Source organism: Microcebus murinus, chromosome X (genome assembly GCF_040939455.1).
Source record: "Microcebus murinus isolate Inina chromosome X, M.murinus_Inina_mat1.0, whole genome shotgun sequence".
NCBI lineage: Eukaryota > Metazoa > Chordata > Mammalia > Primates > Cheirogaleidae > Microcebus > Microcebus murinus.
The window spans coordinates 80,759,461-80,774,110 of record NC_134136.1 but is presented as its reverse complement, the minus strand read 5'-3'; the positions used below and the strand labels follow the sequence as shown (position 1 = coordinate 80,774,110).

Genomic DNA, 14,650 nt, shown 5'->3' with positions numbered 1-14,650 from the left:
TGTAAAGAGGTTTATTCTGAGCCGAATTTGAGGACCACGGCACGGAGCCACGCCCGGGGAAGCCTTGAGCAGGTGGACTGGCCGTGGCTGGGTCACAGTTTGGTTTCACACAGTTCAGGGAGAGACAGGTAAACTCATAAATCAATACGTGGGAGGCGGACATTGGTTTGTCCCGAAAAGGTGGGACATCTCGAATCGGGGGCTTACAGGTTACAGGTGGGTTTAAAGACTCTTCAGCTTGTAATTGGTTGAAGACATGAAGCTTTGTGTAAAGGCTGGGAATGTTTTAAGATAAGGAAGTGTGTTAATCAGAGACAAGCCACCGAACACGTATTTGCTGTGTAAACTGAGGACCTGCAGGAGTGACTTGCACGGCCTCAGCCTGTCACTGAGTCACCAAGGATGTCCCCAAGAAGGGAGGGGTGTGAAGGGGCAGGTCTGACCTCCCTCCTCCTGGCCAGAAACTCAGTTTTAGGGCGTCCCCTTGGCCAGGAGGGGGTCCACTCAGTCAGCTGGTGGAGGGAAGCCTTAAGACTTTATTTTAGTTTACATAGCCAACATTGACATGAACACTTCGAAGCATAAAACTTTTAGAAACCACTGTCACTTCTGTGCCCGGAATCTCCCCACCTGGTCCTTACGGTGAGACGTCTACGGCTCTCTGAAACGAACAGGGTGTGGAAGCTTTGCCGTGGACGCCCCGATGTTTAGGGACATTGCAAACGCCAGCACTGTTTACAGAAGTGAGTCACCAATAATCGGATGAGAGCCTCTGACCTTTTGGCAGTGTGTTTTATTTCCACCTTGCTTGGATACATCCTCTCATTTGAACTTTTTTTTTTAAAAAAACTTGCGTGCTTGATGTGCTCCATCTATATTTGAAGAAGCCACTTGTCATCTGACAACGCATCGCCTCGTCCCTCCTGTCTCAGCTTGGATGTCCTCTGACCCTATGTGAGCAGCGGAGATTAGAAAAATCGATGCAAGCTCTTTGCACACCAACCTGCACCAGCGTGTTTGTGTCTCAGGCTGGAAACTGTGTTTTCCGCACCAACTTTATACTCCTGGTACCAGCACTCACACTGCCTGGCAGGTGCTCATTTGCTTGACGTTATGAGCGAGGTCCCTGTAATCCAGGGCAAAAAAAAAAAAAAAAAAAAAAAAATCAAGGACTTAAAGTCCTTCTTCAGGGCACTGGAAATCCGGGTCTAGCATTACTGCCCGGGCTTTCTGAGTTTCAGGTGGTCGTCATGAAGTCCCACGGACCAGGCGGCTCGAACAAATGACATTGAATCTCTCACGTCCTGCAGGCTGGAAGTCCCAGATCCAGGTGTCTCGGGGCTGCTTCCTCCTGGGTCCTCTCTCCCGGGCGTGTAGACGCCGTCCCCTCCCTGTGTCCTCACGGGGTCGTCCCTCTGTGCCTGTCTGTGTCGTCGTCTCCTCTGCTTATAAGGACACCAGTCCTGTTGGATCAGGGCCCACCCTGGTGACCTCAGTTTACCTTAATCACGTCTCTAAAGACCCATCTGCAAACACAGCCGCCGTCTGAGGTCCTGGGGGTGGTCAGGGCGGTAGCATGTGAATTTGGAGGGAGGCACAGTGTAGCCCACGGCAGCTTCTGTCAAGTGGTTCTGTCAATAGCTTCTGTCAATTGTCACAATTGGTTCCTCTTGTTAGGCTGGGACGAGGAGGAAGGGGAGCAGGTGCCATGTCTGGGGTGTCACCGAGGGGCAGGTGGCACTAGGAGATGTTCCGTCCACAGTAGGAGGGACAAGCTGACCAGAGGGGGCTTCCAAGGAGGGACGGATGACATATCCGGGGGGGGGGGCTCCCAAGCACTGGACAGGTGTCTGGTCTACGACAGGGCGTCTCCAAGCACGGACCAACCGGAAAGAGGCAGGAAGGCCACGACATGGAGACATGACCAAGGCCACAAAACATGGTCTCTGGAGCACGCGTACACGCAAGGTGACAGTAAACTCAAGTGACCCGCCCTCACTAACACAGTCAAAATCACACCCACCTGCACCATGACAGTTCGCAAGTACCATGGCAACCCCTGGAAATCTCCTTACAAGGTTAAAAAACGGGGAAGGTCCCCAGTTGTGGGAATTCTCCACCTTTTCCCAAGAAAAAGCATGGATATTCCACCTCCCCACTTCACATATTATTAGGGCATCAGCATAGCAAACAGAGCCTGACCCTGGGGTGACGCCGTTCCTCGTTGGAGCAGTCCGCTCTCTGCTGACTTGGAGATCATGCCGCCGTACTTTCTATAGTCTGCCTCCGAACTCAGGGTCTCCTCCACTCGCTGGGGTTCACCCGTTCCTTCTCCAGAATGTTCTATGCCTCAGTAAACTTGGGCGCTGCACCTGCCGGCGTCTGCTTAGTTTGCTCACTTGCTCCGTGGACGCGGTACCAGGGACCAGTCTTCAGCACCGGCCATGCGCGGTGGGTGTCAGGCTGGAGAACTAGGGAACCCCACTGGGGTCTCGCAGACGGGCAGGTGCACACCGAGTCCACGGCCGGGCTGCACGGCACCGGGGAAGCCAAGGAAAAACAAGCGCGATCCAAGAAGGCACAGACGGAAGAGACCCTCGGGTTCCCCTGGGTCTGATTCTGCAGGCACGAGACCGCCGGGTTTTAAGGATGCCCGGAGCCGCCCTAAATTGCCCGCCGGGGGCATGGTGGCTTCCTATAAATCCAACAGCTGTCTGTATAAAGTCACTACCCTGTTTCCCCCAAAATAAGCCCTCCTCATAAAACGAGCCCTAGCAGGATGTCTAAGCATGCGCGCAATAGAAGCCCCACCCCGAAAATCAGCCCCAGTGACGGGCGTGGCTGCGCAGCGCATCTGCACAACCCGTGCGTGTCGTCGCGGAGCGGGAAAGAAGACAAGCAGCCCTTCTTATCCGCCCCGTCGTGACAGCGACTGTCCCAGAGGTGGCCGGAAAGGTGCGGGCAGCCCCACCAACAAGGTCGGCTCCCCCTGTCCGGTCCCGGCCATCCTGTGCGTGCTGCAGGCTGAGGCTTTGGGGGGAAAATAACACACCCCCTGAAAATAAGCCCTAGCTAGGGTGTCTTCTTGAGGAAAAATAAATATGAGACCCTGTCTTGTTTTCGGGGAAACACGGTACAGGGAGAAAGAGAAAGAGGACAAAGAAAGACCCAGAACTTTCCATCTGAAGGAACTTCTCCCAGGTTGCCCACCAGCGATTGCCTTCGTGGCCCAAGAGAATGTTCCAGCACGCCCCGTGTGGGAGGGACTTTTCATACTGCTCTCTGGGACTCCTCTTTCTTCCTTCCCCACCTCCACATTCAGGAGCCCAGGCTAGCATAGGACAAGCACTTGCTTTAGGGGGAATTTCTGTGCAGTGCCAATCATTCACTTCTAAGCCGCTTCATTTTTCCTCTTATCCAGGTGCATAGGTTGAGTTTGCTCCTCTGCCGCCGTTGCAAATACTCCAGCGTCTCTCGCTCCATATAAACGAATAATTCAGCACTTCGTGTTAAAGGCATCGCGTGGCTGGGTTTAAGCCCAGCGTGAACAGCAGTGCCATGAAGCAACTTCCCTCTGTCTCGGGGTGTGGGTCAGAAACCAGACCCCAAGTCCCAGGCGGTCGCTCCCCAAGGTTGCACCTCTCCTCCCTCCACCCGGCTTCTCCTGGGGGTGCCCGATTCACCCCAGACCCTCGGGATGACACGGCCGGCATGGTCAGATCGGCTCGGAAAACAGAGGGTCTGGGAGGACAGCTCCTAGCGCCTCCTTGACCCGGCGTGTCCGGGGGATTTGTGAGCAAGAAGCACTTCCCTCGTGCAAATACCCATCCATGCACGCTTTGCAAAAAAGCCACAATCCCGGGAGTGATTGTTTCTAAAAGACTGGGAGGAAGTGTTAGGAGAAAAGGTTGTTTTTGGTGTCGGGATGTTAATACCGTGTTTCCCCAAAAACAAGACAGGGTCTTATGTTTATTTTTCCTCAAGAAGACACCCTAGGGCTAATAAGCCCATCACTGGGGCTGATTTTCGGGGTGGGGCTTCTATTGCGCACATGCTTAGACATCCTGCTAGGGCTTATTTTGTGGGTAGGGCTTGTTTTGGGGGAAATACGGTATTGATTAAAAAGATTAGCTGGCGGTTTACCTGTCCCCTAAGGAATGCAGACATTGTCAGGTGCTGCTCTTCAATTAGGGTGTCATCTCCACTGGCCTTAGCCTCTATTTTTAAAGACACGTTGGTCGAGGAGATGAGTTTGTGTCCGTCTGGAGGAGGTGGGGCGGGACATAATAATATGTTGTTGGGCTGTGCAGAGTTTATAGCCAGAACGAGCCTCTGCTAGAAGCTTCTAGAAGCCCTCGTGACTCAGCTAGCTTCATGCATGCTCTGTCTAGCCAAATTTTAAGTGTTTAGGGTTGTTGAATTGCTGAGAACGTTATTGCTTTTTATTTCTCTAAATGGTGAATGTGCTACCGTGTTTCCCCGAAAATAGCACAGAGTCTTATATTTATTTTCCCTCGAGAAGACACCCTAGGGCTTATTTATTTTCAGAGTGTGTGTGTGTGTGTGTGTGTGTGTGTGTGTGTGTTTTAAGTATGGTGCAACGATCTACATTGAATCAAACAGAGTGAAGTCGTTTTCTTCTGGAACATCATCCTCACTCTCCAGACCCCGAATCCCATCCTGAATGTCTCGCGACTCTGTTTCCTTTAGAGCCACCGGCCCCGATCTCTCCTGTGGAGCACTAGAGCTGTCACGGGGCAGATGAGAAGGGCTGCTCGTGTTCTTTCCTGCTCCGCGACGACACGCACGGGTTGTGCAGATGCGCTGCGCAGCCACGCCCATCACTAGGGCTGATTTTCATGGCCACGCCCATCACCAGGGCTGATTTTCATAGCCACGCCCACCACCAGGACTGATTTCCATAGCCACGCCCATCACCAGGGCTGATTTTCATAGCCACGCCCATCACTAGGGCTGATTTTTCACAGCCACGCCCATCACTAGGGCTGATTTTCATAGCCACGCCCATCACCAGGGCTGATTTTCAGAGCCACGCCCATCACCAGGGCTGATTTTCAGGGTGGGGCTTCTATTGCGCACATGCTTAGACATCCTGCCGGGGCTTATTTTATGGGTGGGTCTTATTTTCAGGGAAACACGGTAAATGAATGAAAGCGGTGTCTGCCCAATTTTGGAAAAAATGCAGAAATTAAGGCGAAATGACCTAAAATGCACAGCGGGAGAGAGCTCTCTGTGAATGGGAAAAGCAACGGGATTTGGAGCACTGAAAACAAGTCAGAGAAAGCGCTTGTCCCTCAGCCCGACTCGATAAGGGAAATCATCCTCTGAGGACACTCTTGTGGTTTTCAGGTGTCAGAGAAAAGGGAAAAGGAAATTGTTTGTGTGCATTCCACTTGTTTGCTCCCTGCCAACGGTTAGGAATGGAACTGAGTTTCCTGCAAGGGACCTGTGGTATATGCATTTCAAAAGCAACCAACAAAAGGCAAAGGTCAGTTGTCAAACCGGATTTGGACAGAGGCTGAATGCTCATTTCTTACTTACTTCCACCCTGGTTGGGATTCTCGGGCTGCGGGTGGTACGGCGGGGGTTTCGGCTTTGGGTAGATATCTGCGGGGAAAACGACAGCACCGTGTTAGGAAAACAAAATTCTCTTTGCCTTAGGAGCAGCCCACAAAACAAACAGGTCAATGGGATCATTAGTTTTTTTTTTTCTTTGTTCCCATTTGCTGCTCCAGGTGACCACCGTCCGGCTAAAAATCACTTTAGCCCTAGAACCTCAAAACCTACAACTCAAAAAAAAAAAAAAACTTTCATTTTTGTCCCCAGAAGCTGGTTTTTCATGGCAAGAAGCTAGCGTAGCTGCTTGCCCTGAGGGTGACAGGTAATCCCAAAAGAAATCGATAAAGGACTGGTACGGGATAAACTCAGCAACAGCCCTGGTACCTGGGATGGTGCCGGGCATCCCACAGTCAGTTTGAAAGTGTTCTTTTCCTTCCTACCTTTTAAGGCACTGCCAGCTTGAATTAATACGGATCAGCTTTCCATTTTTATTTTTATTTATTTATTTTGAGGCAGAGTCTCGCTCTGTCACCCTGGGTAGAGGGCAGTGGAGTCATTGTAGCTCACTGTAGCCTCCAACTGCGATCCTCCTGCCTCAGCCTCCCCAGTAGCTGGGACTACAGGCATGCACCACCACGCCTGGGTCATTTTTCTATTTTTCGTAGAGACGGGGGTCTCGCTCTTGCTCAGGCTGGTCTCTAACTCCTGAGCTCAAGAGATCCTCCCCGGAATCCCAGAGTTGCTGAGATTACAGGTGTGAGCCATTGCACCCTGCCTAGCTTTCAATTTTTGAGAAGTAGGAAAATAGTCCACCCACATAAGAAGAAATTGCATTTGCAACGATTTTCTCTTTGCAAAATAGTAACTGATGTCTCACCAAACTCTTTCCCAGAGAGAGAGACCTGTGTCTCTCTAAATGATTAAAAAAAAAAAAATACTTTGCTACACAAGGATGTGCCCATAATCAACATATAGTCTTCTTCAGTGCGATTTCTCTCCTCCACTGATGTCCGATGCCAGCCCTGCCCCACGTCGGGTCCCCATTTGTCTATCCACGGCTGAGTCTGGTCTTCCTATTCAATCTACCCCTCACATATTCGTCTGCACAAATGCCAGACTGTCCTTGTCATTAGACTGTGCTGCTGTTCTTCAGTAGTATACACTTACTCAGCCGGGGAGTCAAAAAACAGCTAACAATTGAAGAATGTACTGTTTAAGCACAGACGTCTAAGAGAGAGAGAAAGAAAAAAGGAAAGGAGGGTAGGGAGTGAGAGAAGGAAGGAAGGAAGGAGGCAAGGAAGAAAGTAGGGAAGGAAGGAAGGAAAGGAAGGAGGGAGGGAAGGAGGGAAGGAGGGAAAGAGGGAGGGAAGGAAGGAGGGAAAGAAGGAGGAAGGAAAGGAAGGAAGGAGAAAGGGAAGGAGGGAAAGAGGGAAGGAGGGAAAGAGGGAGGGAAGGAAGGGAGGAGGGAGGGAAAGAGGGAGGGTAGGAAGGGAGGAGGGAGGGAAAGAGGGAGGGAAGGAAGGAAGGAGAAAGGGAAGGAGGGAAAGAGGGAAGGAAGGAGGGAGGGAAAGAGGGAAGGAAGGAGGGAGGGAAAGAGGGAAGGAAGGAGGGAGGGAAAGAGGAAGGGAAGGAGAAAAGGAAGGAAGGAGGGAAGGAAGAAAGGAGAGAAGGAGGGAGGGAAGGAAGGAAGGAAAGAAGGAGGGAAGGAAGGAAGGAGGGAGGGAAGGAGGGAGAGAAGGAGGGAAGGAAGGAGGGAGTGAGGGAGGGAAGGAGGGAGGGAAGGAAGGAAGGAGAGAAGAAAGAAGGAAGGAGGGAAGGAAGGAAGGAGAGAAGGAGGGAGGGAAGGAAGGAGGGGAGGAAAGGAGGAGGGAAGGAGGGAGGGAAGGAAGGAGGGAAGGAGGGAAAGAGGGAGGGAAGGAATGAGGGAAAGAAGGAGGGAGGGAAGGAAGGAAGGAGAAAGGGAAGGAGGGAAAGAGGGAGGGAAGGAAGGGAGGAGGGAGGGAAAGAGGGAGGGTAGGAAGGAAGGAGGGAAAGAAGGAGGGAGGGAAGGAAGGAAGGAGAAAGGGAAGAAGGGAAAGAGGGAAGGAAGGAGGGAGGGAAGGAGGGAAAGAGGGAAGAAATGAAGGAAGGAGGGAGGGAAGGAGAAAAGGAAGGAAGGAGGGAAGGAAGAAAGGAGAGAAGGAGGGAAGGAAGGAAGGAGGGAGGGAAGGAGGGAGAGAAGGAGGGAAAGAGGGAGGGAAAGAAGGAGGGAGTGAGGGAGGGAAGGAGGGAAGGAAGGAGGGAGGGAAGGAAGGAAGGAGAGAAGGAAGAAGGAGGGAGGGAAGGAAGGAAGGAGAGAAGGAAGGAGAGAAGGAGGGAGGGAAGGAAGGAGGAAAGGAAGGAAGAAGGAGGGAGGGAAGGAAGGAGGGAGGGAAGGAAGGAGGGAGAGAAAGAGGGAAGGAAGGAGGGAGGGAAAGAAGGAGGGAGGGAAAGAGGGAAGGAAGGAGGGAGGGAAGGAAGGAGGGAGGGAAAGAGGGAAGGAAGGAGGGAGGGAAGGAAGGAGGGAGGGAAAGAGGGAAGGAAGGAGGGAAGGAAATAACCCCCACAGAATTCAGGATAGTGCACACCTTTGATGGAGACACAGAGGGGTGAGAAACCGTCAGAGGCAGACAGACACTTGTCACTGCAAAGTGCTAGTTCTTGTGCTTTAATGCATCATTAAATGAATTAAAATACAGCAAGGCTATGCTTGGACAAAGATGATAGACATGAAACAAGAATTATGATTTCCCACATCCTGTGCAGCCATATGTGTTTTTGATTCGTATGTTTTTCTTTATTTTATACATAGAACCAACGTGTCTATATAAATAAATGGTATCTGTGGACCATCTGTGCGGTCAGTCTTGTTACCATACCATGGGTGCATAAACGTGATGCACATTCTCTCTATGTTGGTTCAGGGATTGCAAATTTCTATCAAATCGGCTTTTTACTTGAGTTATCCATATCTTTATGCTTAACAATATTTCCACCTGCCAGCCCCGATATTTCTGGGGAACGGCTTTTGAAAACCTCACACTTGGGGTTTTTCGATTTCCGCTTTCAACCTAACTTGAGGAGCAGGAGGGAGGAGGAGGAGGTTGCCTCATCCTTCCAGGACGGGCTGTCCGATCGCTAAGTAGAAACTCTTCCTCCCCCCGCCCTGCTGGTACCTCAAACCTTATTTTGTCTGACACGGCTGCCCTGATGCCACGTTCTTTTCATGAGCACTGGCCTCGTGCATCTTTTTCCCGACCGATTATTTGCACCTTCTCTGGGGGCATTTCACTTCCAACGCTTCCCCTTGCAAATGGCGTAGAACTGACTTTAAATCGGTGCGTCTAACCTCTGTCTTTTGACACACTCGTTACATCAATTTTACATCTACGTCATAGCATGCTATCGCTACTACTTCCTTCTTATTATTTTCTTTTTTGTTTTTAGCCCTTCCTGACCTCTATTTAGTAACCAATTTGTTTATTTGTTTATTTTGGAGGCAGAATCTGGCCCTGTTTCCCAGGTTGGAGTGCAGTGGTGGGTGAAATCATAGCTCCCTGCAGCCCTCAACTCCTGGGCTCAAGCGATCCTCCTGCCTCAGCCTCCTCCCAGAGTAGCTGGGACTACAGGCATGCGCCACCATGCCCGGCTAATTTTTTTATATTTCTAGTTGCCCGTCCAATTTTTTTTTTTCCTTTCTATTTTTAGTAGAGACGGGAGGGTCTCGCTCTTGCTCAGGCTGGTCTCAAACCCCTGACCTCAAGCGATCCTCCTGCCTCGGCCTCCCGGAGTGCTGGGATTACAGGCGTTTCTGGGGCATGCCATCATTTTCCAGCATACCGAGATATTCCAGGTATATCTTGGACCCACCCTGCTCCCAGCCCTGGAATCGTCCATTCCCATAAGGAGCACACAAGAAGGAAGATGAAATTCATCCACGAGCTTGACTCTTGGAGAGAACCTCGTGGCTGTCTGGCCACCCACGGCAGATGTAACGGAGGAGAACAATTATTCACGTGAAGGTCGCCATAGACCTCAGGTGTGCACTGAGGAATTGCTGGTGGGACTGCAAGCTAGCACAACCTCTAGAAAGCAAGTTAAAGATTCCATCTTTAACTTTTCCAGGAGCTGCTGAACCGTTTTCCACGGGGGCCAAAATGCACCCTTTTTGCATTTCCACCATCAATGTACAAGCATTCCAATTTGTTCGTGTCTTTTCCAACACTTAGCATTTTCTGTATTTTGATTAGAAACATCCCAGAGGGTGTGAAGTGGCATCTCATTGTGCTTGCAATTTGCATTTCCTTAACGATCACCATTTGCATTTCCTTAACGGATCACCATTTGCTTTAAACGTCTACTAACGTCCCCAGGACCCTGTAAAACATCCTCACTCATCCCTCCAAAAACCTCAGTCTGAAGGCATTACCTCCTCCGTGCCCAGCCAAGCAAGGAGTCACTCACCTGAGTTTGGCTTCTTGGTGGGTTCTGTGAACAAAAACAGACAATAAATTCAATACGCATCAACATTTCACGGGCAGCTCGAAGAAAGGCCATTTAGGCCCTAACGAAAAATGAAAAGGGAATGGCAGTGTAATAAAAGTGAATCGATAAGAGCACAAATTCTATTTTGTATCCAGAAGAAAAAAAAAAGTAGCGTTAAAAGCCACGGCAAGCAAGTGTGCCCTGGGGCCACGTGGACAGCCCCAGCAGGGACAGCTCAGCAGAGAGCATTCCGGACAGCTGGGGGCCACACCTGGCTGTACAGCCACCAAAGAGCCCGGTGCTCAGCTTCCTGGTTAGCCCGAAAGGTCCTATCTGCACGTGGAGTGGTGACAACTGAGACGTGGGAGGATTTCGGGTTGTGCGTGACATTGGAGGAGAAAGCAGAGGACCCCCCTGAGCAGAGGTGGCCCCATGAGAGCAAGAGTGTCCCAGGTCGTGCTCTGTGAGGGGGCTTTGCAACCCGTTCAGTCACTGCGGTCCAGGCGTGAGACGGGGACAGACAGAGACTGAAGTGCGTAAGAAGCAAAAACCTCCAGAGTGTCCCCGGACCACGAGCTTGGGTGACACAGAGCCACCAAGAAACGAGACCCCGCCCCGCACGGCAGTGGGGGACTTTGGCATGGAGACCTTCCAGCGGCTGTGCAGAGAGGGCTGCCGCCGGGGAAGAGCAGAGATGCCCCAGATGCCAGGGAATTCTGGATACGGCAGGTCCAACCCCGAAGCAACTGGCAGTGCGTGCTGCTAGCGGCGAGGTTTCCGCACTTACCAGGGTCATCCAGGGCATCTGCCAGGTCAAAGTCTCCTTGGCCTGTTGGGAGCAAACAGGGCGTTAGTCACACCGCGGTGGAAAGCTCAACTCTCCCTTAAAGAGGAGGAGGAAGGGCTCTTCTAGAATCTCTTCTAGAACCTCCTAGGTTCTTCTAGAATCTCTTCTAGAACCTCCTAGGTTCTTCTAGAATCTCTTCTAGCACCTCCTAGGTTCTTCTAGAATCTCTTCTAGCACCTCCTAGGTTCTTCTAGAATCTCCTCTAGCACCTCCTAGGTTCTTCTAGAATCTCCTCTAGCACCTCCTAGGTTCTTCTAGAATCTCTTCTAGCACCTCCTAGGTTCTTCTAGAATCTCCTCTAGCACCTCCTAGGTTCTTCTAGAATCTCTTCTAGCACCTCCTAGGTTCTTCTAGAATCTCCTCTAGCACCTCCTAGGTTCTTCTAGAATCTCTTCTGGATTCTTCTAGAATCTCTTCTAGAATCTAGAAGAATCTTCTAGGATTCTGCTAGCATCTCCGTAGCCTCTAGCTACGAAGCCAGACGCGAGCCTGTTTCAGGAGACAGACGAAACCATGTGGTCTGCACACGTGTGTGGATGGCAAAGGAAATCGAATTGTTTGACCCCAAGATGTGTTCCTCTGACATATTTAGAGATGGTACCGGAGTGCCAGCGGACACAAGTGGCCCTGCGAAGGCGTCTTGCGTGGGTGAAATGTAACGTCTATTAAAAAAAACAACTCGACATTAATGCAGACAGCCCACTGGATCTAGGAAACATGAGCTGAGAGTCTGGCACTCTTAAAGGACTGGAAAGAGACGTTTAGCACCTATTCTCTCTGGGGGCTGCTGCCTGGGGGATTTCATGTGCACAAGACCTCCTTTGCTGGTCTCCTGGTCTCTCACCCCCTTAACCTGTCTTGTCACTAAAACCTGACTTACCTACTTCACCTGCTTTTTTGGCCATGCTCGGAGCCTGCATTTTTTCCTGCAACTTCAAGATGGTATATACACTTCTTCAAACGCCTTGAGAGCTTGGGTCTGAGGCTCCTGTGTATGCATGTGAAATGAATTTGTGTGCCTTCTCTCCTATTTATTTTATGCCAGTTTTTATTTTTTGAGACAGGGTCTCACTCTGTTGCTCAGGCTGGAGTGCCGTGGCGTCAGCCTAGCTCACAGCAACCTCCAAGTCCTGGGCTCAAGCGATCCTCCTGCCTCGGCCTCCTCCCGAGTAGCTGGGACTACAGGTGCACACCACCATGCCCAGCTAATTTTTCTATTTTAAGTAGAAACAGGGTCTCACTCTTGCTCAGCCTGGTCTCGAACTCCTGAGTTCAAGCGATCCTCCCACCTCGGCCTCCCAGAGTGCTGGGATTATAGGAATGAGACACCACGCCCAGCCTTTTTGGTTTTTTTTGAAGTTAAGTTTATACACAATGAAACTCACAGATAAGCATACACACACCGAGTTTCGACAAGTGCTTACACTTGCATAACCCAAATGCCTATCCAGACATAGAACATTATCCTCACCCCAGAAACTTCTACCCTATTCCTGCCTACCTCATTTCAGTCCCCAATCCCCATAGATTAATTTTCACAATGAATTTTCTTTTAATTCAATATAACTTACTGTATTAATCTCCCCTTACTAATAAAGTACCTAAACTACTTGGCAAGTAATAGGATGTGGCGTGCTTGCGATCTAGCATTAGCCTAAGATTAAACTTTGCTTGGTGTTTCTTGCCGCTGTTCCTCAAGGAAGAACGGGATTAGTTCCGTGGTTCATAACACATGTCTTTGCAAGATTACCAAGTAAAATACGCTGCCCCCATAATGCACTTTGCCTGTGGATTTTCTTTGTAAAAAAAAATTCTCCATGGGTCCTTTCCCACACACGAACTGCCATGTGAGTTGTATTTAACTCGCGCTCGTTTTGAGCCCGGGGCCGAGTGAAGCATATGTAACTCACACGTCTCTTCGCCCTGGGAGCTGTGAGAGCTATTTTTCAAGTTGCATCTAACTCACATACAGAAAACAATTAAAAAATAACAAATTTTTCATTAAATTACAAAGCATCTTTTTGTTTATGAAGCTTTTATTCTAGTTTCATAAAGAAGACACCAGGCCGGGCGCTGTGGCTCACGCCTGTAATCCTAGCTCTTGGGAGGCCGAGGCGGGCGGATTGCTCAAGGTCAGGAGTTCAATACCAGCCTGAGCAAGAGCGAGACCCCGTCTCTACTATAAATAGAAAGAAATTAATTGGCCAACTGATATATATATATAAAAAATTAGCCGGGCATGGTGGCGCATGCCTGTAGTCCCAGCTACTCGGGAGGCTGAGGCAGGAGGATCGCTTGAGCCCAGGAGTTTGAGGTTGCTGTGAGCTAGGCTGACGCCACGGCACTCACTCTAGCCTGGACAACAAAGCGAGACTCTGTCTCAAAAAAAAAAAAAAAAAAAAAAAAAAGAAGACACCATAGCCCCAAGGAAAAATATTTTTTTTTCTAGTGTGGCTGTCAATGAGTTAAAAAAATAAATGTTATTGTGTATATTACTTAAAATATGTTACTGTGTATATTACTGTATATTAATTGTTACTGTATATTAATGTTATTGTGTATATTACTTACAATATGATATTATGTATACACAAAATGTATATAGATACATTCAGACAGTAAAGTGGTTACTATAGTGACATAAAAAAAATTTTTTTTGAGACAGAGTCTCGCTTTGTTGCCCAGGCTAGAGTGAGCGCCGTGGCGTCAGCCTCGCTCACAGCAACCTCCAACTCCTGGGCTCAAGCGATCCTCCTGCCTCAGCTTCCCCAGCAGCTGGGACTACAGGCATGCGCCACTACGCCCAGCTAATTTTTTTCTATATATATATATATATTAGTTGCCCAATTAATTTCTTTCTATTTACAGTTGAGACGGGGTCTCACGCTCTTGCTCAGGCTGGTTTCGAACTCCTCGCCTCAAGCGATCCGCCCGCCTCGGCCTCCCAGAGTGCTGGGATGACGGGCGTGAGCCATAGTGACACAAACTGACATATCTGCCCTCTATTCTTTTTGTGTGTGTGCAGCAGGAGCAACTATAGTCTACGCAATTAGCAAAAATCCCGAGCACGAAGCCATATCGTTAAGTGCAGCGATCCTATCTTTTATTAGGTCTCTAGACGTGTTCATCTCACACTCCCGCTACTTTATATCTTCTGACTTTCGTCGCCCTGTCCCGGGCTGGCCCCTTGCAGACACTGTTTTGTTCTGTGTGTCTGCACGTGTGACTTTGAGGTGGCTTGTAGCTTAGGTAGGTACCTTCCCCACGGCCCGGCTTGCAGACCACGGGGGGGAGAGTGAGGCTGTCCATAGCGCACGACGCATTCGCCTGTGCACTCACTGCTCCCCTGGACTGTGCCAGCCACGGCTTAGGGTCATGCGTGTGTCGGTGGCCTTAGCACTGCCCCCATACATGAACACACACGTGCTGTCCCTAGGAGCAGAGCAGTGGGAAGGTACTGGATCCCTTAGAGGCTCCGCACACCTTGGCCACCCCAGCGGGCCGCAACGTACACAAGACATAAGCTTTTCCTGATTTGGGGGCCGTTTGTTACAGCAGCTAGCCTGCCCTGACAAATACAAGGTCAAAGAACAAGGTGTCGGGGGCCGGGCGTGGTGGCTCACGCCTGTGATCCCAGCACTCTGGGGGGGCCGAGGCGGGAGGATCGCTTGAGCTCAGGAGTTCGAGACCAGCCTGAGCAAGAGCGAGACCCCCGTCTCT

General features: G+C 50.3%; 1 protein-coding gene across 4 annotated transcripts in view; it reads right to left on the bottom strand.

Annotated features, from left to right (window-relative positions):
• XG (Xg glycoprotein (Xg blood group)) overlaps nucleotides 1-14,650 on the bottom strand; it is a 43,843-nt gene that overhangs the window by 16,749 nt on the left and 12,444 nt on the right. For all 4 annotated transcript variants that reach the window (XM_075999585.1, XM_075999584.1, XM_075999583.1 and 1 more), the window contains exons 2-4: nucleotides 10,871-10,912; nucleotides 10,063-10,086; nucleotides 5,563-5,628 (exon numbers count right to left, since the gene is read on the bottom strand). In XM_075999585.1, coding sequence (XP_075855700.1) covers nucleotides 5,563-5,628; nucleotides 10,063-10,086; nucleotides 10,871-10,912 — 132 coding nt within the window. The remainder of the gene's footprint in view (nucleotides 1-5,562; nucleotides 5,629-10,062; nucleotides 10,087-10,870; nucleotides 10,913-14,650) is intronic.